The sequence below is a fragment of the Pecten maximus genome, chromosome 10 (genome assembly GCF_902652985.1).
Source record: "Pecten maximus chromosome 10, xPecMax1.1, whole genome shotgun sequence".
Classification (NCBI taxonomy): Eukaryota; Metazoa; Mollusca; class Bivalvia; order Pectinida; family Pectinidae; genus Pecten; species Pecten maximus.
The window spans coordinates 28,236,772-28,263,339 of NC_047024.1; the positions used below are offsets into that span (position 1 = coordinate 28,236,772).

Sequence of the window (26,568 nt, forward strand, 5' to 3'; positions counted from 1 at the left end):
AATTGATAAATAACAGTCTACTTCAATTCTTTTCTTTTTCTTAATTACCGGTGATTTATTAGCAATCATATGATATCATTAATGTGAAAATTCGACTTGTTAATTCTACAATTGACCTACATTTGAACATATATGTAAAAAAAAAAAAATTCTGATTGGCCTGGAGATTTCTTTTCAATGTTAATGTTTCTTTGATTCAGATTAGTCAGATCCTAAGCTAAAGATTGTGTCTCCCTTTTAAAATATGTAGTGCTGATAAAAAGACTAAAGTATTCATACAAACATTTCAAGCATTGTAGAATCAAATCACCAATGAATGACCCCACGTCAAAGATTAACTTCCTTGGCAAAATTCCTGAGTCAAGTTGCAATTGAATCCCTCTTGTTAAAATCTTAGGGCAATGTTAGGCCCTGATGACATAACGTGACTATAATTATGTCATCACTGACCGAGGAAACCAAAATAGGAACTATGTACTTATAAGATATGTGTACACACAGTATTATAACAATAATACATTGTCCTGTATAACCATGTAAATTCAAGTGCTGATGTTAAGTATTTGCTTAGAAGTTAATGAAACTTATTTCACAAAAGTTTTTTTTTAAACCTTGCATACATACAATTTAAAAGAAAACAATTTATGGTTACTTGATAATAATATCTGTTATACTATACCTGTACTTATATAAATACATTGTAGTTAAAGCAATCAAAGCAAACAATTACTAATTATACTAATTATATAATTACCTGGTGTTGTATATTTAAATATAAGGTGTTAAACACACTTTGAACAACTTAGTCCATGTTCAGGTACAAAGATTAGGTCAATCCACAGATGTAATCTACGTGATCATGATTGTATATATATATATATATACACACACTAATCAAAGTTTAAATGTCAAACAGTTTATCAGGTTAGTAAACACAGGACTGTCAAGAAGTTGATAATATAATATTTTTTCTAAAATCATAATTAAATATTGTAATAATAATAATTTGTACAATCAATTTACATAATTCATAATGTACATATAAATATTAATTTGATATGAACATATATATTTTCTTATTGATGCTTTAAAAATAATCTCTAGCTATAGGAATATAACGGAAAGTTATGGAATTTGTCAACTGAAGAAAGTCATATGGTCACAGTTTAATCGCATTTCACTCGTAAGAAAAGACAAAATTAGAACAAAAGATATAAAATCTAGAATCCCTGATAATGTGTACAAATACAAACTGAAGGATGTTTGATCAGTTTTATATCAACTTCAGAGATGGGCATACATATAGGTATCTATGTGTGTCAGGTTAACAAACTTACAGCTTTAGGGTACAATGTATGGTGACCAGAATTATATACCTTATACAAATACATTTGTATTTAAATTGTATGTGCGGATAGGTTTAAAATTTACAGGTCAGTGGAACAGCAAACACATGCGGTGTTCCAGTTGACACCATTTGACAGTTGACTGCATGCAATACTCGATCAAAGCAAAAACCATTTGTTATGAACACTCAATTATAAATGCCTAACAAATTAAATGACATCATCAAATATATATATATATATTATCAGTGTTATGTTTAGAATTTGAAAACTGCATGCTAGAATTTGTCTGGACTCGACAGAATAACATATTGGATGCAAATTAATATGAATGTAATTAATATATTAATGTAGCCAAAAAGGTATATTTTTCTCATATTCTAAAATTAAATCTGCACTCAAAAAACTTAATATGAATGTTTTTATTACATCTAAATTTGAACACAAATATATAATATTTGTATAATATTTATAAGATTTTTTCAAGCAAGTCCAGAACATCATATCCAAAATTTTGAAGATTCCCAATTTACTAAGAGATATATAGTCCAGGTAACTGAAGATTTAAATGAGTCCCACAGGAAGATTCGGAGTCAAGGTAGACTGCGTTTCCTCTGGCCCTGACATGTCTGTTGTTGGAAACTTGGGCTATTATATAACTTCAGATACAGTAGGTAGTTTCTCCTGACCCTACTTCCAGACATTGGATATTTTGATGGACAGATGTTTGATCTGATTGTCAATATGTCCAATGTTTGGTGTTCTGAACAGCTAAATAGGATTCACTCTGGCCAGCTTGAAAGAGCTTTCCTGACAGACGATTTTGTATATTAATGTCCTTTCAGTCAGAACGAAGGAGACAGATAACAATTTGAATTATACCTGTACGCTTTAAAATGTGCCAGGACATTTAGGATATCGAGTCTAGCTTGTCATCTACCAATTAGTGTTCTTATCAATACAGTGTTATGTTCAGTGAATATTGATTTAATGCAAGCTGTAACTAGTAGATTTATACACTCACTCCGTAGACTTACAGGGCTCATAGAGTCTACGGAGTACTGAGAGGTAGCAAATTACAAAACCATATATATATATATCTATATATATAAACACTTGTATATCATAATATGCCCCTCATTTTATGTCTGTGTCATTGAGATTGATTAACTATTTATAAATCCACCTAAGGCTGTGTGATCCAGCTATACCGTGGTTAATCAATCTTTTAATGACACAAATGTAATTTATATCTGTCAATAACCAGGCAATACAGGTATTCAAGGTAACTGTTATGTACCCAGAAAGGTGTTTATACTAAAACCTAGGACGTGAAACTGACATACATGTACTTGGTCCCATTAGCAACAATACAAACATTACATCAGGGGAGGTAACTCGTGGATAAGAGTCGGTTAATAATGTAAGTCAGTCGGTGAGCGATGATTCTACCGTGGACGATTCTGAAATTGTACGAATGACATCACCGATATCCTTGTTCACGACAATGCCTACATTCAAACTCTTAACAGAATGCGTGTCTGTATCGTATAAGAAACACGAAAATAAGGAAGCGGGAAGTTAAGAAAATCGATAACTGGTTTGTCGCCAATAAAGTGAATTGTAGGCCTAATGCCGGCAATTTCTAAGAGACGACCCAGCCCACTTACACAATTTATGTCAGAATGTCTGATTTATCAAAGAAGGTATGATAAATCGTTGATGTAATGAAGGAATGTATAATCTGAATAAAGATGGAATACTCACTTTTTGTATTCAGGCCTTGATATTTGTTTAAAACACCCTACTTTTCTTCCGAGGTGGATACATTTTCCATCGCCGTCAAACCGTGGTCAAGGCCAAAGGGTATATTCTGGGTCACAGTTCAAAGGGCGAGAAGACGCACTGAATAATTTCTCGTTAATTGACTGGATACTGCCAAATCGTTCCATGATATTTGATCTGACATGCATTAAAAAATATGCCTTTGCAATATACATATCAATTTCCTCAGTCTAGTTATAAAATTGATATCAAAATGTTGTGTTTTTACAATTACGAAAAATAAAATGTTAAATTTCCCCCATGATTCAAGGTAAAAATGTCAGCCTCCATGTTTTAAATCGTGTCAATAATTACAGGTACTACAACGTTAACTATGTCTCAGTTTATGGTATTGGAACATATCGTTCTTGTTTGAACAATGTTATGGTACATCTGCAGTTTTGGTTGAATTTGCGTCTCGTGTAGATTGATCATTTTGGTGTCAAGGGTACACCATAGCCCAGATAAGACTAGGATTGACAAGACATTTGTTTGTTTACATTTTAGGGCAAATTTGTTGCAAATAAACTGGTTTAGGTTTGGGTTTATGGTTTAAACCTGATTTTCAAAACGGTTTGTAAACTAAAACTGGTTTGCTCTTGAGAAACAAATGCGAAATTCTAGTTTTCAATATGGTGTCTTTGGGAGAAAAAGCTTCAGAGCAGTATTTGAAACGTTAATACCTCCTGAACGCACAAAAATTCCCCGAATCCCAAATTATGTTGAAGACATACTTCCACAATTCAATGACAGAGAAACGCATGCAGTTCTAGCAGACTGTCTTTCAAACACAAGGGAAAACTGTCATACCAATGGGAAAACAATTATTAATATTTATAATTAATATTTTATTTGTCCAGTCAAATGACACTACAAGCCATAGCTGGCAAGTTTGGAGCACGTAACGCACTTCAAGAGCACATTCTGCATGTGTGTTGACAACATTCGCCATCTTGTTTTCAGAAACGAAACCTTCCAAACCACAACCGGTGGTGGTTTGAATGGTTTAATAAACTAGTTTAGGTTTATCAGAAACAAATGAATGAACCGGTTTCAGTTTAAATGTGGTTTGAAACTGGTTTACTCAACAAATGGAAAGTTTACAGAACCGGTTCGAAACTAAAACTGGTTTTAGGAGAACAAATTCGCCCTTAATTTCACAGAAAACCAACATTTCATAACCAATTCACTAAACAGCACAGTGGAATCTTGTCTAGGGTTATGAACGCAGACATACCACTGATTTGCTCTGCATAGTCTATTGACCAATATCATTCAAATTAATATAGTCTCTAGATCTGTTCCTTTTTTTTGGTTGGTTAGAATCTAGTGGTTTAACGTCTCTTTCCACCAGAGACATTATACATGTATATATGTCTCTGATACTACATTATGGCATTGGCCAAAATACTGGAGGGAATTAAAAAGTACAGGAATTCAGGCACTCCTCTCGGGGGGCAATAAATGACATAAAATTAAGAGAGATTTTGTCTCATGCAAGGGTATATCTATATGTCATAGTTATTTTTTGTTGTTTCAGATCAAGACACTGCCTCTCATGATGGATGATGACGATTTTGATGACTTTGGTGGATTTGAGGTAATTTCATTTGTAGAAATAACATATTATGAACAGACATAAACAGATTTGTTAGAAAAGGTCTTGCTGCTGGGAGTAGGTAACATTTGAAATGTCCTAAATATAAAACAGGAGAGGGATAATCAAAATCATTTAGACAAAAATATGTGTTCTCTTAAATGAACCAAACCAAATTATTTTAAGTCATTCTAATGATTGGCTATTCTTATAGTCTCAGCAACCTGTCCCATCTTCTTAGAGTATCACTTGCTAGGCATACCCAAACTGTAATCAAACTCCATTGTATTTGAACAATGCCCAGATTTATTGTACATCTAGCAAGAATACAATATGAAGCAGTGGGGCGTGGTACAGTTAAATCAATGTAGTTTATAGTTTTTTTTATCATAACTACCTGTATGTAACTATATAATAATTACATAGACATGTAGACTTGATAATTGTTGCCAAGTCACTAGTAACTGTGATTAGAAATTTTACGATTTAATGTGTCATTATTATATATTTTATGCAGGCTGCTGAACCCGTTCCCCAGGCCCCAGTTCCTACGGCAAGTCAGGGACAAGAGGCCAGTCCGTCCCCCTGGGCTCTGATCACATCAGGTTGGAACCTTTCCACCCTTAAAGTCAACTTAGATGAGTGTCTGTTGTATAATATAAGGATAAATGCATGCATGGTTGCCAATTTCTTGAAATTTCCACAGGGGAGATAACTTGTGTTCAAATTTTCAAATCTTAAGAAAAATAAGACCCTAGATACAAACTCATACCTTAAAAAGACTTCACATGCACATATTGAAATTGTTTATTCCGTTGGACTAATTTGATTGAAAATATCTTAGACAATAAAAAGTGTTTGCCAAAATTTAAAGCCCAAACTTAAAGGACTCTAAATTCCTATTAAAATTTGGAGGGCATAAAAGCACATAACAAAGGAGGGATATTGTCAAAAAAAAACCCATTCTGCTCTAAAGCCAATTAAACATTGTTATATTTTGTAGTGAAAAAAAAGGTTTTTCGTAAAAAAATGACAGAAAACTAAAAGTTTTACGATGAAAATAACAACTGCGAAGAAAACTAAAAGTTTTACGATGAAAAAACTGCAAAGAAGTTGCAATACAGGTTTTTTATTCAATCATAGATATCAAGTTTTAATTTCACAAAAAAAGTACATCATATGAAATGTTTGGTATAATTTTTCTTTCAGTAATCATTTAAACCAGTCATAACTTAGATAACTACCAGGTCAAATTCAAAGGAGTGTAGCAATTGCTTTTCATCAAAGATTGATTGTGATATATCATACATCATCATAAGAATTTTTTGAAGAATAAGTACCAGTATGTTACACACCTTTAGCTAAGTCATATTTTTTCAAAGAAGTTGTACCAATTGCAAAATGTAAAAGGATTCTTCATTCTGGTATGTACTTTACTCCAATATGTTTTTTTCATTGTTAAATTCAGCTTTTTCACATTGTACAAAAAATATCTTTGATAACATAATATACATCTTGTCTTAATCACTGGGATAGATGTACCCAAAGCATCTTAATATGGGAGGAAATAGGAGTACATTGGCGAAAACCCATAGGGGGTAGGCTGGGACCTACGTCACAAAAAAAGGTCATCTGATTTTTTTTTAAAATTTTGTGATGTAGGTCCGCGTCTACTCCCTGTGGGAAAACCCATGTGGTCAGGCCTGTGACCTGTGAAACGTGTTACAGAATGTTTCCTTTCCTATTGATAGGTTACAGTAATGTTGGAGCTAAACCGGACTTATTGTGTAGAGAGAACAAGTTTCCAGAGGTGCTTGATCCCACAGTGACCAGAAGTCAAGGGGTGTCCAGCCAGGATCAAAATGGGAGCACAGGCCAGCATATAGAAGAGGCCAGTGGAAGTTCTGCTTCATTTCAGGCATTTGAGGCAGAGTTCCCCACAGGAGCAAATGATTCCTTAGTAAGTATCCGAGAACAGTGGTGCTGATAATAAGCCTCCACATCTATAAGGTCCCTGAAATAATAAGAATGTCTGTCTATCTGACTGTTCGTCTGTCCATCCAGAGTGCTAGCATTAATCGCCCTAAACTATGAGTTTCCTGTAGTACCAGTAGCTTCTCGGGGCTATGATGAAAGAGAGCTGTACATGTGCTCTTATTAGTAATTGCCGCATGTCTATCTTTCCGTCAATCCATCCACAGTGCTGGTAATTATAATATGAGAGCCCACCATCAATTTGTGCCTGTATTATTAGTCCCCTACCGGTGAAACCGGGGGGACTATAGGTTTTGCCTGCGTCCGTCTGTCTGTCCGGCCGGCCGGCCGGCAATCCATCCGTCCATCAGTCCGTCTGTCCGGTTAAAGTTTTGGTAAAAGTTTTATAATGGCACACCATTCACTTAATAATGGTATTAGGATGCTGATTCTTTGCATAGAGGTTCTTTGGGTGTGTGGCATTACTTTTGTATGGTTAAAACTGAAAAAATTATTTTCATTTTTGGAAAATTTTGGCATATTATGAACTTAACTTTTTTCTCTGTATTCTTCAGGTTAAAGTTTTGGTTAAAGTTTTATAATGGCACACCATTCACCTAATAATGGTATTAGAATGCTCATTTTTTGCATAGAGGTACTTTGGGTGTGTGGCATTACTTGTGTATGGTTAAAACTGAAAAAAAAAATTCATTTTTTTGAAAATTTTGGCAAATTATGAACTCAACTTTTTTCTCTGTATTCTTCAGGTTAAAGTTTTGGTTAAAGTTTTATAATGGCACACCATTCACTTAATAATGGTATTAGAATGCTCATTTTTTGCATAGAGGTACTTTGGGTGTGTGGCATTACTTGTGTATGGTTAAAACTGAAAAAAAAATTTCATTTTTTTGAAAATTTTGGCAAATTATGAACTCAACTTTTTTTCTCTGTATTCTTCAGGTTAAAGTTTTGGTTAAAGTTTTATAATGGCGCACCATTCACTTAATAATGGTATTAGGATGCTGATTCTTTGCATAGAGGTTCTTTGGGTGTGTGGCATTACTTTTGTATGGTTAAAACTGAAAAAATTATTTTCATTTTTGGAAAATTTTGGCATATTATGAACCTAACTGTTTTCTCTGTATTCTTGAGATTAAAGTTTTGTAATGGCTCTCCATTCACTTAATAATGGTATTACTACTATGCTGTGCTATGCAGAATTATGTTTATATTTCAATCCAAGGCTGTTTTTACACATTTCACTTTGAATTCACTTTAGATTCTTTTACTCTGTAGAGTAGACATACCAAAAGAATACCTGAATATCTTTTAGGGGCAGGAAACATTGTTTATTCAACCCAATAGAGTTGAATTTACACATTGTTTGGAATGTACTTATTTTCATAAAATAATCATGTTTCAGTTTTGGCTAAACTTTTTTTTTAAGTTTTAACTTGAGGGCACCGTTAGGGGACATGTATTGGTTTAGCAATACTCACAGAATGCTTGTTAATTACAGTATCTGTCTATCTTTCCATTTATCAGTTTTTAGCACTGGTCAGTAGCAAAATCTGGTAATGGTTCCTGTAAAAATATAGATGTCTCATGTATTGGATACAGTATCCTGGGAAAGATTTACCCTAAGTGTTAATTTGAAACAGAAAAGACATTTTCTGGAAATTATGGAACAGACCATTATTTCAATAATGGTAGATGCTATAAGATTATTTACAATGATTAAATTTTTGAGAATTTACCAACTTTAGAAGCAAAATTTATGTATTCTTAATGGAGTTATAAAATAACCACAATTTTTATATCAATTTGTGTGTAAACTGTCTTGTTTAATTTCAGTTATTTAGATATTTGTTCATTTTTACTTGCTGTTGCCTTTCGTTTGACAATGGTGTATTGTTTTACTTCATTTGCCAGGATGTCAACCTAGATGAAGTCACATTGGCTAACAACATCCTAGATGGTCAATTCCTTCCCTCTTTCCCTGCGTCCAGTCAACGGTCACCCAACACAGTGTCCAGTAGTCAGAGTAATCGTCCATCTTTAGCGTCTTCTGTCAGTCAACAAAGTTCTATAGATAGTCAGAAAGGGATGAAAATGGAATCTGTGGTACCCCCAGAAAGTTTACGCCAAAACTCTGCTCAAGGCCAAAATCATACTGACCCAGCCTTAGTTGAGAGGCTAGGAGTAATACAAAACTTGTCACAAATAGACCAGGTGTTTCTACCTCAGTCAAACAGTGGCCGGTCAAGAGCATCAAATTCTTTCTCTTCTGACCGAAGGTCATCGTCTGGGATAGAACCTGCTGCAGAAAGGAAGACGTCTGTTTCAAGCGAAAATTCTTTTAAACAAGACACTTGGGAGTCGGATCTGTTCAGCACAGTTCAGACAAGTGTTGCTAGGACGACGGTTGTATCAAAAGAGACATCTGGAACAAGACTGTCATCCTCACCATCTAGTATTCTGTCGAGTATGACAGCACCCACAACAAAAAGACAGGTATTAATTAATGTATTTAGTACAATCTGTATTAGTCTGCTATTAATCACATTTATCAAAATTGAATATTTAGTCATCTTAATTACCTCCTATTAAGTCTACTGACTTATTTTCAATTACTTGTTAGGGAATGAAAATTCTTTTTGACTAAAATAAAAACCAATGTGATTTGCTTACCTGTGTAATTTGCACAGGTTCTTTTTGGGGTTGATAATGCTTAAAAACCTTCTATCTTTATATTTTGCACATCAAAAGTTTTTGTCAAAATTGAACAGACCTAAAACTTCAATCAAAGAAAGCAGGTCTACCTATATATGTATCCCTTTTATGTATGGTACATCTAGAAGATGTGGGGCAAAGCATAATTAATAGGGAGACTGGAGGCATAAAGTTTGTGATACTTGTGACTGCAGTTACGATCATCCAGTTAATTACATTACATTTCATAACAACATGTCAGTGGCAAAATGTATATAAGGTAGCATGTACCCTTAACTCAAATATGTATCAAAGATAATAAAATGTGTAAGGTAACATACACCCTTAACTCAATTAAAGATCATAGATATAATATCCAAAGTAATCTACAACCCTTATTCTAACACAAATTATGGATATAATGTACAGCTACAGGGTAGCATACAGCCTTAACTCATAATACAAATCATAGGTGTAATGTGTAGGGTAGCATACAACCCTAACTCCTAACACAAATCATAGGTGTAATGTATAGGGTGGTATACAGCCTTAACTCCTAATACAAATCACAGGTGTAATGTGTAGGGTGGTATACAGCCATAACTCCTAATACAAATCATAGGTGTAATGTGTAGGGTAGCATACAGCCTTAACTCCTAACACAAATCATAGGTGTAATTTGTAGGGTGGTATACAACCTTAACTCCTAACACAAATCACAGGTGTAATGTGTAGGGTAGCATACAGCCTTAACTCCTAATACAAATCACAGGTGTAATGTGTAGGGTGGTATACAGCCTTAACTCCTAACACAAATCACAGGTGTAATGTGTAGGGTGGTATACAGCCTTAACTCCTAGCACAAATCATAGGTGTAATGCGTAGGGTGGTATACAGCCATAACTCCTAATACAAATCATAGGTGTAATGTGTAGGGTAGCATACAGCCTTAACTCCCAACACAAATTACAGGTGTAATGTGTAGAACGTGGTGTACAGCCTTAACTTCTAACACAAATCACAGGTGTAATGTGTAGGGTAGCATACAGCCTTAACTCCTAATACACAGGTGTAATGTGTAGGGTGGTATACAGCCTTAACTCCTAACACAAATCACAGGTGTAATGTGTAGGGTAGCATACAGCCTTAACTCCTAACACAAATCATAGGTGTAATGTGTAGGGTGGTATACAGCCTTAACTCCCAACACAAATTACAGGTGTAATGTGTAGGGTAGCATACAGCCTTAACTTCTAATACAAATCACAGGTGTAATTCGTAGGGTAGCATACAACCTTAACTCTTAACACAAATCACAGGTGTAATGTGTAGGGTGGTATACAGCCTTAACTCCTAATACAAATCACAGGTGTAATGTGAAGGGTGGTATACAGCCTTAACTCCTAATACAAATCACAGGTGTAATGTGTAGGGTGGTATACAGCCTTAACTCCTAATACAAATCACAGGTGTAATGTGTAGGGTGGCATACAGCCTTAACTCCTAATACAAATCACAGGTGTAATGTGTAGGGTAGCATACAGCCTTAACTCCTAATACAAATCATAGGTGTAATTTGTAGGGTGGTATACAACCTTAACTCCTAACACAAATCACAGGTGTAATGTGTAGGGTAGCATACATCCTTAACTCCTAATACAAATCACAGGTGTAATGTGTAGGGTAGCATACAGCCTTAACTCCTAATACAAATCACAGGTGTAATGTGTAGGGTAGCATACAGCCTTAACTCCTAACACAAATCATAGGTGTAATGTGTAGGGTAGCATACAACCTTAACTCCTAGCACAAATCACAGGTGTAATGTGTAGGGTGGTATACAGCCATAACTCCTAATACAAATCATAGGTGTAATGTGTAGGGTAGCATACAGCCTTAACTCCTAGCACAAATCATAGGTGTAATGTATAGGGTGGTATACAGCCATAACTCCTAATACAAATCACAGGTGTAATGTGTAGGGTGGTATACAGCCTTAACTCCTAATACAAATCATAGGTGTAATGTGTAGGGTAGTATACAGCCTTAACTCCCAACACAAATTACAGGTGTAATGTGTAGAACGTGGTGTACAGCCTTAACTTCTAACACAAATCACAGGTGTAATGTGTAGGGTAGCATACAGCCTTAACTCCTAATACACAGGTGTAATGTGTAGGGTGGTATACAGCCTTAACTCCTAACACAAATCACAGGTGTAATGTGTAGGGTAGCATACAGCCTTAACTCCTAACACAAATCATAGGTGTAATGTGTAGGGTGGTATACAGCCTTAACTCCTAATACAAATCACAGGTGTAATGTGTAGGGTAGCATACAACCTTAACTCTTAACACAAATCACAGGTGTAATGTGTAGGGTGGTATACAGCCTTAACTCCTAATACAAATCACAGGTGTAATGTGTAGGGTAGCATACAGCCTTAACTCCTAATACAAATCACAGGTGTAATGTGTAGGTTAGCATACAGCCTTAACTCCTAATACAAATCACAGGTGTAATGTGTAGGGTAGCATACAGCCTTAACTCCTAATACAAATCACAGGTGTAATGTATAGGGTGGTATACAGCCATAACTTCTAATACAAATCACAGGTGTAATGTGTAGGGTAGCATACAACCTTAACTCTTAACACAAATCACAGGTGTAATGTGTAGGGTGGTATACAGCCCTAACTCCGAACACAAATCGTAGGTGTAATGTGGCATACAGCCTTAACTTCTAATACATATTCTAGATACAATTGTCAGATTTTCAATCATTGCTCATATGTTTTGAGAAAAATGTCCAGGTAATTAGTTTAATTACTTGATGAGACAAAATGTTTGATTCTTTGTGTCCATTGATGATGATAGGAGGAAACCTCTGTACCTAACCAGGCTGTAATTCAGGAGATGAAACAGATCCGATCAGAAAGCCAGGCAGCGGTCAAGTCTGTGGTACAAGAATATAAGGTAATGGATCTAACTGTCACCCTATACCATATTTATATAGTAACAAGCTCAGGTGGTCAACACATTGACTTTGTCTTGAAGCAGGGGATGATATATCATTTAAATTCTATTAACATTAGTTTCTTAAAGTAAGTCAGTTGTAGAACAATATCTAATGACGAACACTTTGTCTACCTTTGTTTAGGACATGATGCAGACAACTATTCGGAGCGAGCGAGAGACAATGGAGGGACAAGTCCGTGTGTTGATACAGGAACAGGAAGACAAGTTTAAGAGCATGCTCAGTGAACAGGTGAAGACTTAAATTAATATTCATGTCAATTTTACATAATATCCTGTGTTGATTGAAGTGATAGTTTGAACTCTAGTGATAGCTGATAGTAATTGCCAACTCCTATTTGAGTGATTGATCATATTCAACGCCTGAAGACAGCTATGGCCATTTTCAGCCAGAGAGTGAGGCAGAGAGTCAGATACCTCCTGAAGTGCATGTAGGTCACTGTGACCCATTTTTAACTTTCGCTGTTTAGTAGCCTGCATGCCATATTGCAAAATCTATCAAGTGGTCTTTCAGTGAGAATAAGTTAGTTAACTTCAATCTGATAGTTTTATTTTCAGAGATTAATTTTCTTGACTTCATGGATATTGCCTTTTGGATGAAATATTTTGATGCACAAATTTATGTCTAAAACCATTTTTTTCCGCATAAAATCATTGAGTGTAGAAATCACACTCGTCAGTTTTTTTTATGGTACATGTACATGCACCTTACAGGGGGTTGCAGTGGCCAAGTGGTTAAGGTGTCCCGACACTTCATCACTAGTCCTTCACCTCTGGGTTGTGAGTTCGAAACCCACGTGGGGTAGTTGCCTGGTACTGACCGTAGGTCGGTGATTTTTCTCCAGGTACTCCGGCTTTCCTCCACCTCCAAAACCTGGCACGTCCTTAAATGACCCTGGCTGTTAATAGGACGTTAAACAAAATTAACCAAATGTACCTGCAGGGCCTAATTACTTACAGTGGTAAGGTTTAAAAGTGGTCTCATAACAGTAAAATACAGGTAAATGTAACCTCTCAAACAACTTTGACTGTATGTACTATATATATGTGGCAACAAATAATACACATCAGTGCTGTAATTTATTTTCGTCTGCAACAGCGATCTCATTTTGAGGAAAAGTTGGCTGAAGAACGAATCAAAATGGCAGAATCAAAGAATGCCGCTCTCAAGGAGAAGGCTGAAGAACTACAGGTATTGAATGATTTGATGTTTAACCTCGTATTCAATAATATAACATTAAGTCAAAACAATCACTTATTCCTCAGGTTTTCCAGATCAAAGTTAATATCTATGGATGTTGGAGGAGGGGCTGAGAGGTATGGTACATTAATCACTTATTGACTCGAAAGGAAGTGGATGGCAGGCTAGGGGAGGATACAGAAATGAGGAGTGAATGATTCACTGTGCCACCCAGGCAAATAAAATCAATGCAGCAATAATTAAAAAACAAAACAAACAAGGAAGTAATACATTCTTAAGACAGTCTTACATAACGTACATGTCTAAAACTTTTTAGCAAGTAATAATTTTTCTTTTAACTTTACAGAAAGAATTTGAGGATTTTCTGAAAATGGAGCGAGAGAAAAACCAGAACAATCTACAGAGTGCTTTAGAGGTTTGTATTTGTTCTCCAGATGCCACACTTGGAGTGGAACAATGACAGTATATAATATACAGCTAACTTACATGGTATACAGCTAACTTGTTGACAATATGGAGTATATCAGATATTTTATTGATGAGAACTTTTATACTCTGTATCTACATTTTTTTTAAATGAATGCAAAAATAAAGAAAAAATCTAATTAAAATTGCTTTTTTAATATTACTAGTGTCTATACTGTACATGGTTCGATTCACTGTTTATTTTTTTTTTTTTTTAATTCTCATTACGATTGGCAGTATAAAAGTTAATATTATATAATATTGAATCTGAATTTATTGATTCATTACACAATTATGTATTTAAAATTTGATACAATCTCTATATATCAACACTGTTTTTATTAAATAATGAAATAACACAAGTTGCTAGGATTTACCAAGTGAAAGGATTTTATACTTTTCCTGAAAAAAATGTACATGACTATTTCTTTGATAGTTTTCATCTGATCCAGATTTCTCGTTCAGATATTACTGCAAAAATTGAATTGTTTTTCACACTAGAAATGACTTTTTCATCACAAATATTTTACACCCACTCTCAGACTGTAAAATTGTATAATTTGGTGTTTCAGGAAGAAAGACTAGAAAACAGCAAGAAAGTCATGGAAGCTTTAGAGCAGGAACGAGAAAAAAATAGAAAACAACACTTAGAACAGAAGGTAGTTTTGTGAACTATCTATTAAGACATGTACTTAAAAAAATATTATTAATTGAAATAGATTAAATTTGTTCATGTCAAGTTGAACGTTATATTGTTCAAAGAAAAATTGTCCCAAGTCTACTTACTGCTACAGAAACCCTATTTTTAAGGATTTGTAAAAAGCAAAGTGATTTTTGGTATGGAATGAAGATATTCATTATCAATAATGCTTTCTGTACTTGTAAGGTAGCTATAAGTATATGATCAATTGAGCAATTGCCAAAAAATGTTGACATTTTTTTGGGTGAAAAATCTGATCATTTGTGTATGATGTATAATTACATAAATGTATAAAAATGTATACATGTACTTCTGAATCAGTTTTCGTACTATAAGTTACTAGGTCATGATCAATCAAGTTCCTGAAATGAATGTCAGCTCAAATATCACATCCATTTTTTTCTAATTAATACTTTTGTATAGTCATGTAAATGATGCTATGCTATTGTTCATGTAAATGATGCTATGCTATTGTTCATGTAAATGATGCTATGCTATTGTTCTTTCTTAATTTGACAAAGGAAATGTGCAAAATTTCATTTTCAGAAATTTGGAGGGTTATGTTTGTCAAAAAAATATCCTTGTTACATATTGAAGTATCATGTTGTAAATATGTTTAGCAGCTTGTTTAAAAGTTATATTTACCTTGTAAATTGTTTTATCTTTCAGGAGCTGTTTAGGAAGGAGCTGCAGGAGCAACAGCAGAAACATGAAGATATTGCACTGAAGTCTTTAGCAGATCAGCGGGAAAAGTTCCAGGTCTTCAGTCTATTACATTTCTTCTTTATCGTTTCAAACTTTAATAAGCTACATACTGTCTTGAGAAGTCCTTCAGTTGTACAATACATCCTATAGCAGACTTTGAGTGTCAACTTATTACTATATAGTCAGGCTGTTCCATCTAATGTTGTTACATATGTGGATACACAACAACCAATCACTGCCATGCTTCAAAATGGTGACACTACTCTTAAAACATAAAAGTCTGCTGGTTGGCCGATTTATTTTCTGAGATAATTGCGCTGACTGCAGACTCTTATTTCCTAAGCATGTTTCTTTGATGCTCGTTTTGCCACAAAATCGCTATGTTGAACTTCTAGCATTGTTGGAATATGTTGACGTATGCACAAATGATATCTAGTTTCTGTAGTTGGACTAAATTAATTGGTGGTTGGGACATACTTAACTAGACATGCACGTCACAATGTCTTGTTTCTCTACACATGTGCATTACATGTAACCAATTTGAATATGAGTTCACTCCTTTGTATAACATTTAGACCATGGTCACTAGCTACCATTGCATTGAGGGGCCGCGGTGGCCGAGTGGTTAAGGTGTCTCAACACTTTAACGCTAGCCTTCCACTTCTGGGTTGCGAGTTTGAAACATATGTGGGGCAGTTGCCAGGTACTGTCACCGTAGGCCGGTGGTTTTTCTCCGGGTACTCCGGCTTTCCTCCACCTCCAAACCTGGCACGTCCTTAAATGACCCAGGCTGTTAATAGGACGTTAAACAAAAACAAACCAAAAACCATTGCTACTCTAAGGAGGCCTTAACAGCCTTGAACTTCCTTGCCTTAAAAAGGTCTTGGATATATATGGTTCTTTGTTTATATGTGTTATTATGTACCAGGATACTTGAATGTGAGGAAATGTACTTCAACCCAAATTAAGTTTTGGGTCCCTAATTTCAAAAGTAGCAATTAAAAGACAAATTGCATTTTGTGTCTGAGACTTATAGACCTTACAAAAATTTGTGAATCAGCAATGAATTCATAAGTGAATTGTGTGAAGCATCGAGCGTAATGAAAATGATAATGTAAAATGTCTTTTATTGAATATTCTGTATAATAATATCCTTAAAAATTGAATAAGGGCCTTAAAAGAGCCTTGAAATGACCTTGAACTTGGGTTGACTAGATCTATATGCACTTTGTATAAATTATACGAGACATTTTGGTAGTCTGAACGATACTTATTAACAAATAGAAAAATCATGTAAAAAGGATAGAGAACATTTAACCTGATTCACTGATGAGCGGGAAAATTCAAAGTTGGCAGACATTGCTAAATCGAAAACTTTATTGTGGGGAAAGAAAGAAAGAAAATGTCTATACCTATGTTATTTGTGCATGTAAATGTACCTCTATCTTAAAATTTTATTTTGGAATGAAAAAACTGTGCAAATAAAAGAAGTTTCCATGAAAACCGTTGTCATTTGTAGCTTTTCCATGATGTGTACATGCATAACTGTATGATTGCAGGTCATGCTGAAAGAGACTCTGGAAGAGGAAAGAAGGAGAGGAGAAGAGGCTCTGCGTATCAAAGTGGAACAGATAGAATCGAAAAAAATGGTGGGTATATATATAATATTATTCTGTTCTAACTTGAGGTTGTTTATGCTCATCTCATGATTTATAATCTTTAGCTCACCTGGACCGAAGGTCCGGTGAGCTTATGTCATGGCGCAGCGTCCGTCGTCCGTCCATCCGTCGTCCGTCAACATTTACTTCAAATCGCTACTAGTCAAGAAGTTCTTATTGTATTTTGACCAAATTTGACCAGAAACATCCTTGGCAGAAGGGGAACAGATTTTGCATAAATGGTGACTCTGACCCCCGAGGGGCCAAAGGGGCGGGGCCCAATAGGGGAAATAGAGGTAATTCCTTGAAATCGCTACTAGTCATAATGTTATGAATGGATTTGAACCCAATTTGGTCAGAAACATCCTTGGGGAAAGGGGAACAGATTTTGCATAAATGGTGACTCTGACCCCAAAGGGGCCAAAGGGGCGGGGCCCAATAGGGGAAATAGAGGTAATTCCTTTAAATCGCTACTAGTCATAAAGTTATGAATGGATTTGAACTCAACTTGGTCAGAGACATCCTTGGGGGAAGGGGAACAGATTTTGCATAAATGGTGACTCTGACCCCAAAGGGGCCAAAGGGGCGGGGCCCAATAGGGGAAATAGAGGTAATTCCTTTAAATCGCTACTTGTCATAAAGTTGTGAATGGATTTGAACCCAATTTGGCCAGAGACATCCTTGGGGGAAGGCGAACAGATTTTGCATAAATGGTGGCTCTGACCCCAAAGGGGCCAAAGGGGCCAAAGGGGCGGGGCCCAATAGGGGAAATAGAGGTAATTCCTTTAAATCGCTACTAGTCATAAAGTTATGAATGGATTTGAACCCAATTTGGTCAGAAACATCCTTGGGGGAAGGGGAACAGATTTTGCATAAATGGTGACTCTGACCCCCGAGGGGCCAAAGGGGCGGGGCCCAATAGGGGAAATAGAGGTAATTCCTTTAAATCGCTACTAGTCATAAAGTGAGGAATGCATGCATGTTCTAAAAACAATTCTTGAGGTCTTTCAGACCTTAGAGAGTCTGGACTTCATTAATCTTTAAAGCAGCTCGGATTCCCACACTATAACCATATATAGCATTGTTAGAGATTTACAAATAAAACAAATTCAATGTGAACATTATTTTGACATTTGGTCTAATCCAACCAGGCGAGCGATACAGGCCCCATGGGCCTCTTGTTTTCATATGAAATAACTTCTGGTAAAAATGATGATTTATTCTCTTGTTACAGCAGGATAAGACAGTTTACAAGATACAAATGGGGCTCTACAGTGTTAACACGCCACATACCACACACAATACTACAGCCGACAGTTAAATTGTGTTACAGTTTTAACACACCGCATACCACACATAATACTACAGCCGACAGTTAAATTGTGTTACAGTTTTAACACACCACATACCACACACAATACTACAGCCGACAGTTAAATTGTGTTACAGTTTTAACACACCACATACCACACACAATACTACAGCCGACAGTTAAATTGTGTTACAGTTTTAACACACCACATACCACACACAATACTACATCGGTTACTTGCAATAAACACTTTTAAGATAAAATGATGATTGTATAGAAGATATCTCATAAAACCCATTACTAATTAATTTTATTGGTTAGAGAGATGAGTGTACAAATGTATATCTATGTGATGTCACTCGTTTTGCTCTTGTTTTACAAGACATAGAAAGTATCTAGACAAAAATGGAATTTATTCAAAATTAGGCATGAAAATGAAATAATTGTGGCATAAACATATTACAATTTAATGGATCAATATTAACACCCTTATCACTTTGTTTTCCTGAAAAATGTGTTGATCTGTATATAAAAATGTGTTGATCTGTATATAAAAATGTGTTGATCTGTATATAAAAATGTGTTGATCTGTATATAAAAAAGCCAGAAAAGAAGCCTGGTCTCAGTTCTGACTGGACAGTAATTGAGAAGAAAATGAACGACTTTCTGTCTTACAGTCGTATCAATTATAACACAAAAATAAAACCCAAGACATCTTACCAAAAATGCGAAAGAATTCCACATAATTATGAAAGACCCAATGTTCTTACGTTTTCAATTTTGTATCCGATGCCGATTGGTCTATATCCAATCACACGTTATTCAATTTTTAAACATTAAATTGTACTCTGCGGCAGTGATAAAACATCATATTGACTGCATTCTCATAAGTGTTCTATAATGTTGCATGATTTCAGCCAATCAAATTAATATGTCAGACACATTCTGTCAAGTTGCGCGAGAGTGCAATACGATTTTCTATCAAATACCAGGTATGAGGTATCATGACATTGTGGTGAATCTTATGGAATAAGACGCAGTTTGAATGGCATGTGAACATATCTTTAGCATTCTGTGTTCTGGTTTTGATGTACTCCAACAATGTTAGAGGTTTTACACGGCGAGATACTTTTTAAAGAGCCGACCAGCGGCCTCTTATGTTATAGGAGTAGTTTTGATGCTGAAATGTGATAAAACACTATGTGTTGATGTTGGTTATCTTATCTCCATAAATTATCATATCGATAGAAACATAACTATATAATATGCTGGTAGTTGGTGATAGTTGTTGGAGTGGCACATTAAATGGTTGATATGTTACACACACAGAGAATTATAATTGTGTCCATTCCTTAATTACAGCTGGACAATAAAGTCCACAGGAGACACATGGCCAGTTTGGATGTTTTCCTGGAGGGCGCTCGTCAGCAACTCTCGCTTCTCATGGACAAGTCAGACTCATCGGATGTTGAGATGCTGCCATTGGACAGTTGATACAGTTAGAGATTTAACTACTAAATCATTCCTATGATAACTCATATCCAGCCTGATTCATCCATCTGGCTGATCAGAAGTGCTTTGGAAAATATTTCTTCAATCTGATTTTATGGATGAAGTTGAAACTTGATTTGTTTCCTCTATGTTAAATTAGTATAACATAAGAATAATGTATTATGTGTTCTGAATATGTTTCTGGATTTTATTCAGCTGAGCATTTGTTTAATATTATAATGACTTTCTGCTCTTGTTCACAAATAGTTGTTCTTGAATGAACAACTGAGTCGGGAGCCACTTTCTGGCTCTAATGAGTCGGGAGCCACATCCTGGCTCTAATGAGTCGGAAGCCACATTCTGACTCTAATGAGTCGGGAGCCACATTCTGGCTCTAATGAATCAGGAGCCACATTCTGGCTCTAATGAGGCGGGAGCCACATTCTGGCTCTAATGAGTCTGGAGTCACATTCTGGCTCTAATGAGTCGGGAGCCACATCCTGGCTCTAATGAGTCGGAAGCCACATTCTGACTCTAATGAGTCGGGAGCCACATTCTGGCTCTAATGAGTCTGGAGCCACATTCTGGCTCTAATGAGTCGGAAGCCACATTCTGACTCTAATGAGTCGGGAGCCACATTCTGGCTCTAATGAATCAGGAGCCACATTCTGGCTCTAATGAGTCGGGAGCCACATTCTGGCTCTAATGAGGCGGGAGCCACATTCTGGCTCTAATGAGTCTGGAGTCACATTCTGGCTCTAATGAGTCGGGAGCCACATTGTGGCTCTAATGAGTCGGGAGTCACATTCTGGCTCTAATGAGGCGGGAACCACATTCTGGCTCTAATGAGTCGGGAGCCACATTCTGGCTCTAATTCTCAGGCCTTCACTTGGTTTCTAAGGAGGCATATAATCTTTCCTGTGATATAATATATATGTCTTTTGTTAACAGTTGTTTCTTTCATTCATTTATATATATTATGTCTTTGTCTTATAGGAATATATACATTATATGTTCTCAACAGAAAACTTCAGATTTACATATCTAATTAAGACTGATGAAGCACATTTTGTCAAAAATTACTTTTTATTTTATAAGAATATAACTACATCATTCCATTTTACTTGATTGAATTATTAGAAGAGGAAAAACTACAATCTGCTAATTTGAAGTTTATGTTACTTTTTATAACTTGATCTCATCAGATAATCTGTTTAATTAAGTGATACATGAAATACACTTTCATGACCGTTAAATCTCTCTACACTGAACCCTACAACAGAATATCGTTATATAGAGGTAGGAGACAGGTTACATAGGAACAGTCTTATTTCTGTCATATAAATCAGACATGAATATGATAATTTATATCTACGTATATGTGTATTGGAGGTTAGACATTCACCACTGAATATATATTGCTACATGTCTACAGTGTATCCCTTGCCAAATTTATTCCACAAGTTTGTTGTGTTGAGGCGGGGTCTCTTTGCAGTAGCTGGTAGCTACCTTGCTGAATGAGAGCATATCCAGAGCAATCAGGATAAATTGTCATACCCATTCATCAGCACATATATAGACTGTTCTGTTTCTCAACTGTTCCTTAGACACACAAACCGCCACGGGTAGGGAAAGGTGAACCACACCTCTCGGATCTTACTAGGTTACTTAGGCTGACACTAGTACTGTTCCACATGATATGTATTAATTCTATAGTTCTATCTTGATGTGATATACGATACTCTTTTCACCTAAATATTGAGATTTTTATAAAAAGGATATCTGTATAAATGTGATGACATATCATTGAAACATAGTTGTACATTATTGCATACTAAATCAGTGTGTAAAAATACAAATACTTCAGCTTTAACCTGCTATATACCTATGTTAGAACCTTTGTTGTTTTCATTCAGGTCCCTGTTTCCTCAATACTCCTTAAATTAAGGATTTTTTTTATAATTATTAAAAAGATTCCGTGATTGGTGTTTCTCTGAAAAGCATTACAGAATTTCAGGAAAGTTTCTTAACTAAGATTTTTTCCTTAAATCCAATATCAATGATTTCCTTTGGGAAATTGTAAGTTCAGGAATATACTTTTATTTAAATTAATTTTTATATATTAAGGAATGTTAATGAAATCGGGGCTATATCATCTATAAACTTTAAACAATTATTTTGAGTTTAAAACTATTAACAAAATGTACTCAATACTCCATATATTGAAAGACATTTTCCAGTTCTGAGATTATTAATGTGGTTTAGTAAGAGTGATCTCACTATGGAGTTATTTTTGTTTTTGTTTTTATTTCAATACTCCTTTGTTGAATTACCATACTTGTTCAGCAATAAGCCCAGGTCCCATTGTCTGAAATCAGGTCGGAACTGATTATATGGAGTGTTTTTTTTAACATGGGCTTATTGCTGAATATATTGTATTCCCTTGTTTATTTTTATTATAATAATTGTGAACTTGGGGCATTAAAGTGTTGTCCACTGCACTAGTTGCCGTAGCTGGGGGTACAGGTATTTGTGGACAAAAGTGTGATTTTTTTTCAAGACTTTTATAGCAGTCATACACTTCCTTATTGTTGATTTTTCATGCCCTTACGTGGATTGTTTTATTATAAACTTTTATAATTAATCTGATTGATATAAAAATGATTGATTCTCGTCATGCTCACCATACTTAATGAAAAATCACAGTCGTATCCACTATTACCTATGATTTACTTTCCTATTTTTCTTCCAGAAAAATATCTTATTAATAATTACTATATAGATAAACCATTTTTTCTATCGAAACTAACCAGATGCAGACTCCAGTGGACAAATGAGCATTCACTACACCTAAATTTTGTTTATTATGATCACTGCCATATATACATCAAAATCATCGACTTGGCCTTTAAGATTTGTAAAATTGTGTGTAATTGATTCAGAAATGAAACATCGCTTGCCTATATTTACACATAAATCTTCGCTTAGGCTACACAAGCAGAAAAATGTGTTTGTATGTGTAGTGTGTTTACAAATCTATTTCCGAGCCATCTGATTTGTGCAGCTCTATATATTGCTTTGCATGCTTTTTTTTCATGCAAATTTACCTGTAATGTCTGGAGTAGGTGATATGTATATGTGTGGCATTGCTATTTGGTAAAGTAGACAGCTATGCATTCGTTGTGTTATGATTTATCTGAAAATGATGCTTTTAATCACAGGTGAACTATTGTAATGAATTAAGTGAAATGTGAACACTATTCAAACATACAAACAGATGCTATTATTGATAATTCTTAGTTACACAGTAGAGTGATGGAAAGTTGAAAATTGTTCGTCTGTGTCATACTGTCTCTGTCATTCATTTGTCTATACACATTCTCGTTGTCGCTTCACGCCCTCCAAATATAGAAGATACACAAACATCAGCTAGTTTCACGTTTCTAATACATAAATTCATCGTAAGTAAACATACAGTTGTTATTGAGTCATAACACCATGACCAAGTTTAAGGACTGCGTGTAAATCCAACCGTAAACGTTTGTCTCTGTACTAAAGTCTTCATAGTGTATCCGTATCATTTTGCTGTAAGTAATTTTAGATTTAAACTTCAAAACCCTACCCCAGCCCCAGCCACTTTCCCTCTTTCCAGAACCTTACACAGCAAAATTCTGTTCCTTACGGCCTTGGTGACCAAGAACTAGTTCTCATGTGGAGAAGTATTTCTCATAAGGAGAATGAGGAAAATTCCCTCACACGAGATCACTTTTTATCACAGGGACTTGTCACAAATTCTTAACCCATGATCTTATATATGTGAAAGAACAGAGAATCAATAACATATTGTGTCCGAGTACCACGACATGAGTCAAACTCGGGCCTGTGACATGATAATCTCTAACTCTACCGACTGAGCTGAAGAAGCATGCTTTGTCTAACCTGAGTTACAGAGACTGTATTTAACACTATGTACAATCCACACTGTTTACACATGTATGAATAATAGTTTGGGAATTTACACCCTGATAGTGCTGTACGTTTGAGTTGTGCCCATAGTCCAAAAATACATTTTTAACTAAAGCGTTTCTAATAGTTCAAGTGCTTTGAGTGAATCTTGCCAAAACATTTTTTTGTATGTGTTTGGTTCCTCAAATGGGGTTACTGTAGGTGATATTTTTTCAGTAGTATTAAAATTGTTTCAGGTACCTGAGTGGGAGCCTTTATTTTAATATTGATCAATAAGTTATGGGAGCTGCAATGATAGGCAAGGGAGATAATTAACGAAGGCATTGAGGATATATAATAAATTATATATGTATTTTGTATTTTTATGATATTTGAGGGATGTTAGGTCTGAATAAAAACTCTAGAATATTTCGGTATATTTTGAATTTGTGATTGTTAGTGTAAAGTACTAGACGGTTTGTACATGATGTTTGATTGTAGACTTTAGATATTTCATATAATAATGTCAACAGATATTAAAAATGCTGTGTTGTGACATTATAGAGGGACAGGAAACTTGAATGGATAATATGTTAACCAGTTTAAATCAGTGGATTTATAACTGTTCCTATTGTCAGTAAACACTTCATGATGTAAGGCTCACACCATTTTACTGTATAACTTGGTGATTTTGTAGGGTTGACATTTTCACTAATTTGCCAAGTATTACACTAATGTATATGATTGAAATTTTCCTACAATTTTATCAGTGTGAGGGAATTTTGTATTGTCTGTTGACTAAAGCCCTGGCATGGCTGCTGAGAAATACCCTGACACATAGAGTTGATGTAGTGTCTAGTATGATGCTCTAATTTCCTCAATGTGGTGAGATTCTCAATATCTACTCTGCATGAGGCTGTTGTTTTGTCAGAATTGAGTATTTCCATACTTCCCAAAAAATGGGCAGTAATATTTTCCTCTTTTCAAGCTCGTTGTACATTTACAGCATGGCCATATAAAAATCTCAACCAAAGAAGATATATTCTTTAATATCTTCTCAGAGGATGTATTCATGATTGAAAAATGTTCTGTCTTGTCCCAAAATGTTGACTAATACCGTATCTCCCAGTACTTTTATTTTCATATGCAAAAATCTCAACCTAAATGACAACATTCTTGAATATCATGACTGGAGTTGTGTTTGATAGTTTTTCCAGACTCAAACCGTGCTAATCAATAAATATAGGTATGAGTATTGGTGACCGAGACATATATTTTGATACCAAAGACAAATAAAAATATGAACATTATTGAAGTATTATGTGATAATGAAATTAAAACTAAGATTTTTAACAGCAAATGTTAAATTAGGTGCACAAAACATTTGACAGAAACACAGGGGCTTGTCACGAATTCCCAACCCACAGTATATATCTGACACATGTGTTGAGAAATCATGCCAAGTTCCTGTGGACCAGAAATTTCAATCTGCATTTACATTATGTTTACTGAGGAGAGAGAAACAGTTGTGTTCTATATATAGGTACCCACGTGGGTGATGCCCTGTGTTCTATATATAGGTACGCACGTGGGTGATGCCCTTTACATATGTCACATTATAATGTTGTCAATTATCTGTGATGTGTAAATGTGTTTGTTAATTATTTATATGTGGTACATGAAAATAGTCAATATATATATAGATGGCAATAATTTTATTATTAAAATCATACAATTCATAATGGTGTGATTTTGTTTTGTTTTAGTGTTGTTTAAATGTTGCTAAACGGAACAAAACAGAAAATAATCGAACTAGGAACATTTACCTACTGGTAATCCTACAGTTTACCGATAAGCAAGTGTAAACTAGCTCAGACTAGCGGGAATTTCCTTTTAGCTAGTGGTAGGATAGAGCGGAAGGTCACTAGTTCGAAGGCCGGCACGGGCAGGGTATTTTTCATTACTCCTTCCCATTACAGATTTGGTGCCGTTAACCACTCCAAGTGAAAGTTATAGAAGATTGAGAGGCTTCCTTAAGGTAGAGAGCCAGCTAGGTTGCAGTTGTCTACGAGGGCAAAGACTTTATGAAGAAGGGAGTAGTACGTAGTGTAAAAGTAGATATTTTAAGGTCGTCTTACTAGCTCAGACTACAGGGACTTGGGAATTAGTTACAGTCTACATGTATTTGGACCTAATGAACATTGGAGGTGACACGGGATGCAAATTTGTTATCGGTGTTTACTGCAAATATCTCGACTTTCTGTATATCAAAATTATTTTCCAATGGTTTCTAACTTGTCTGAAGTTGCTGATCATCATTTTCACCAATTCACATTGGTTTACATTTCGTATGATAGAGAAATAGAAGCCAGTTGTTGACTAAAATATTTTGCCTTCATATACATGAAGGTCATCCTGTAGCTTTGCAATCATTTGTTGAATATAGAACGGTAAAAATTTGTGTTGAAGGTACAACATTTATACGCGAAAAGCTATGCTACCGACTTCTTGTATTATAGGAAGGTCGTTCATATAAAAGACAAAGAAGTCTGGCCCGGGGGAAGATCCTTGGGGAACGCCAGCGCCAACCTCCTTCCAGCAA

The 26,568-nt window shown here is 35.3% G+C and overlaps 2 protein-coding genes across 4 annotated transcripts in view; one reads left to right on the forward strand and one right to left on the reverse strand.

Annotated features, from left to right (window-relative positions):
• The window catches only part of LOC117336300 (fatty acyl-CoA reductase 1-like), a 29,547-nt gene extending 26,334 nt beyond the window's left edge, over nucleotides 1-3,213 (reverse strand). For both annotated transcript variants that reach the window (XM_033896789.1, XM_033896788.1), the window contains exon 1: nucleotides 3,114-3,213. The gene's annotated coding sequence lies outside the window, so the exon portion shown is untranslated. The remainder of the gene's footprint in view (nucleotides 1-3,113) is intronic.
• A 227-nt stretch (nucleotides 3,214-3,440) lies between these two features.
• On the forward strand, nucleotides 3,441-25,708 carry LOC117336301 (coiled-coil domain-containing protein 91-like). 2 transcript variants are annotated; one of them, XR_004534570.1, is made up of 14 exons: nucleotides 3,441-3,487; nucleotides 4,711-4,770; nucleotides 5,285-5,372; nucleotides 6,519-6,727; nucleotides 8,674-9,255; nucleotides 12,331-12,429; nucleotides 12,614-12,721; nucleotides 13,589-13,681; nucleotides 14,037-14,105; nucleotides 14,728-14,814; nucleotides 15,525-15,614; nucleotides 17,120-17,209; nucleotides 19,893-25,509; nucleotides 25,547-25,708. XR_004534570.1 is itself a non-coding variant. In XM_033896790.1 (13 exons), exons 2-13 carry the CDS (start codon nucleotides 4,729-4,731, stop codon nucleotides 20,022-20,024), a joined length of 1,689 nt encoding a protein of 562 aa, XP_033752681.1. In that variant the 5' UTR covers nucleotides 3,441-3,487; nucleotides 4,711-4,728; the 3' UTR covers nucleotides 20,025-25,708. The 2 variants fall into 2 exon arrangements, 1 of the variants encoding a protein (XP_033752681.1); XM_033896790.1 differs by having other exon boundaries at nucleotides 19,893-25,708.
• Nucleotides 25,709-26,568: the final 860 nt, after the last annotated feature.

Excerpts from the sequence above, each read along its gene's own strand:
- LOC117336301 (XM_033896790.1), top strand. The coding sequence starts at position 4,729 with ATGATGGATGATGACGATTTTGATGACTTTGGTGGATTTGAG. Across the intron at positions 4,771-5,284 it reads ATGACTTTGGTGGATTTGAG|GCTGCTGAACCCGTTCCCCA; the intron begins GTAATTTCATTT and ends TATTTTATGCAG. Across the intron at positions 14,815-15,524 it reads AACAACACTTAGAACAGAAG|GAGCTGTTTAGGAAGGAGCT; the intron begins GTAGTTTTGTGA and ends TTTATCTTTCAG.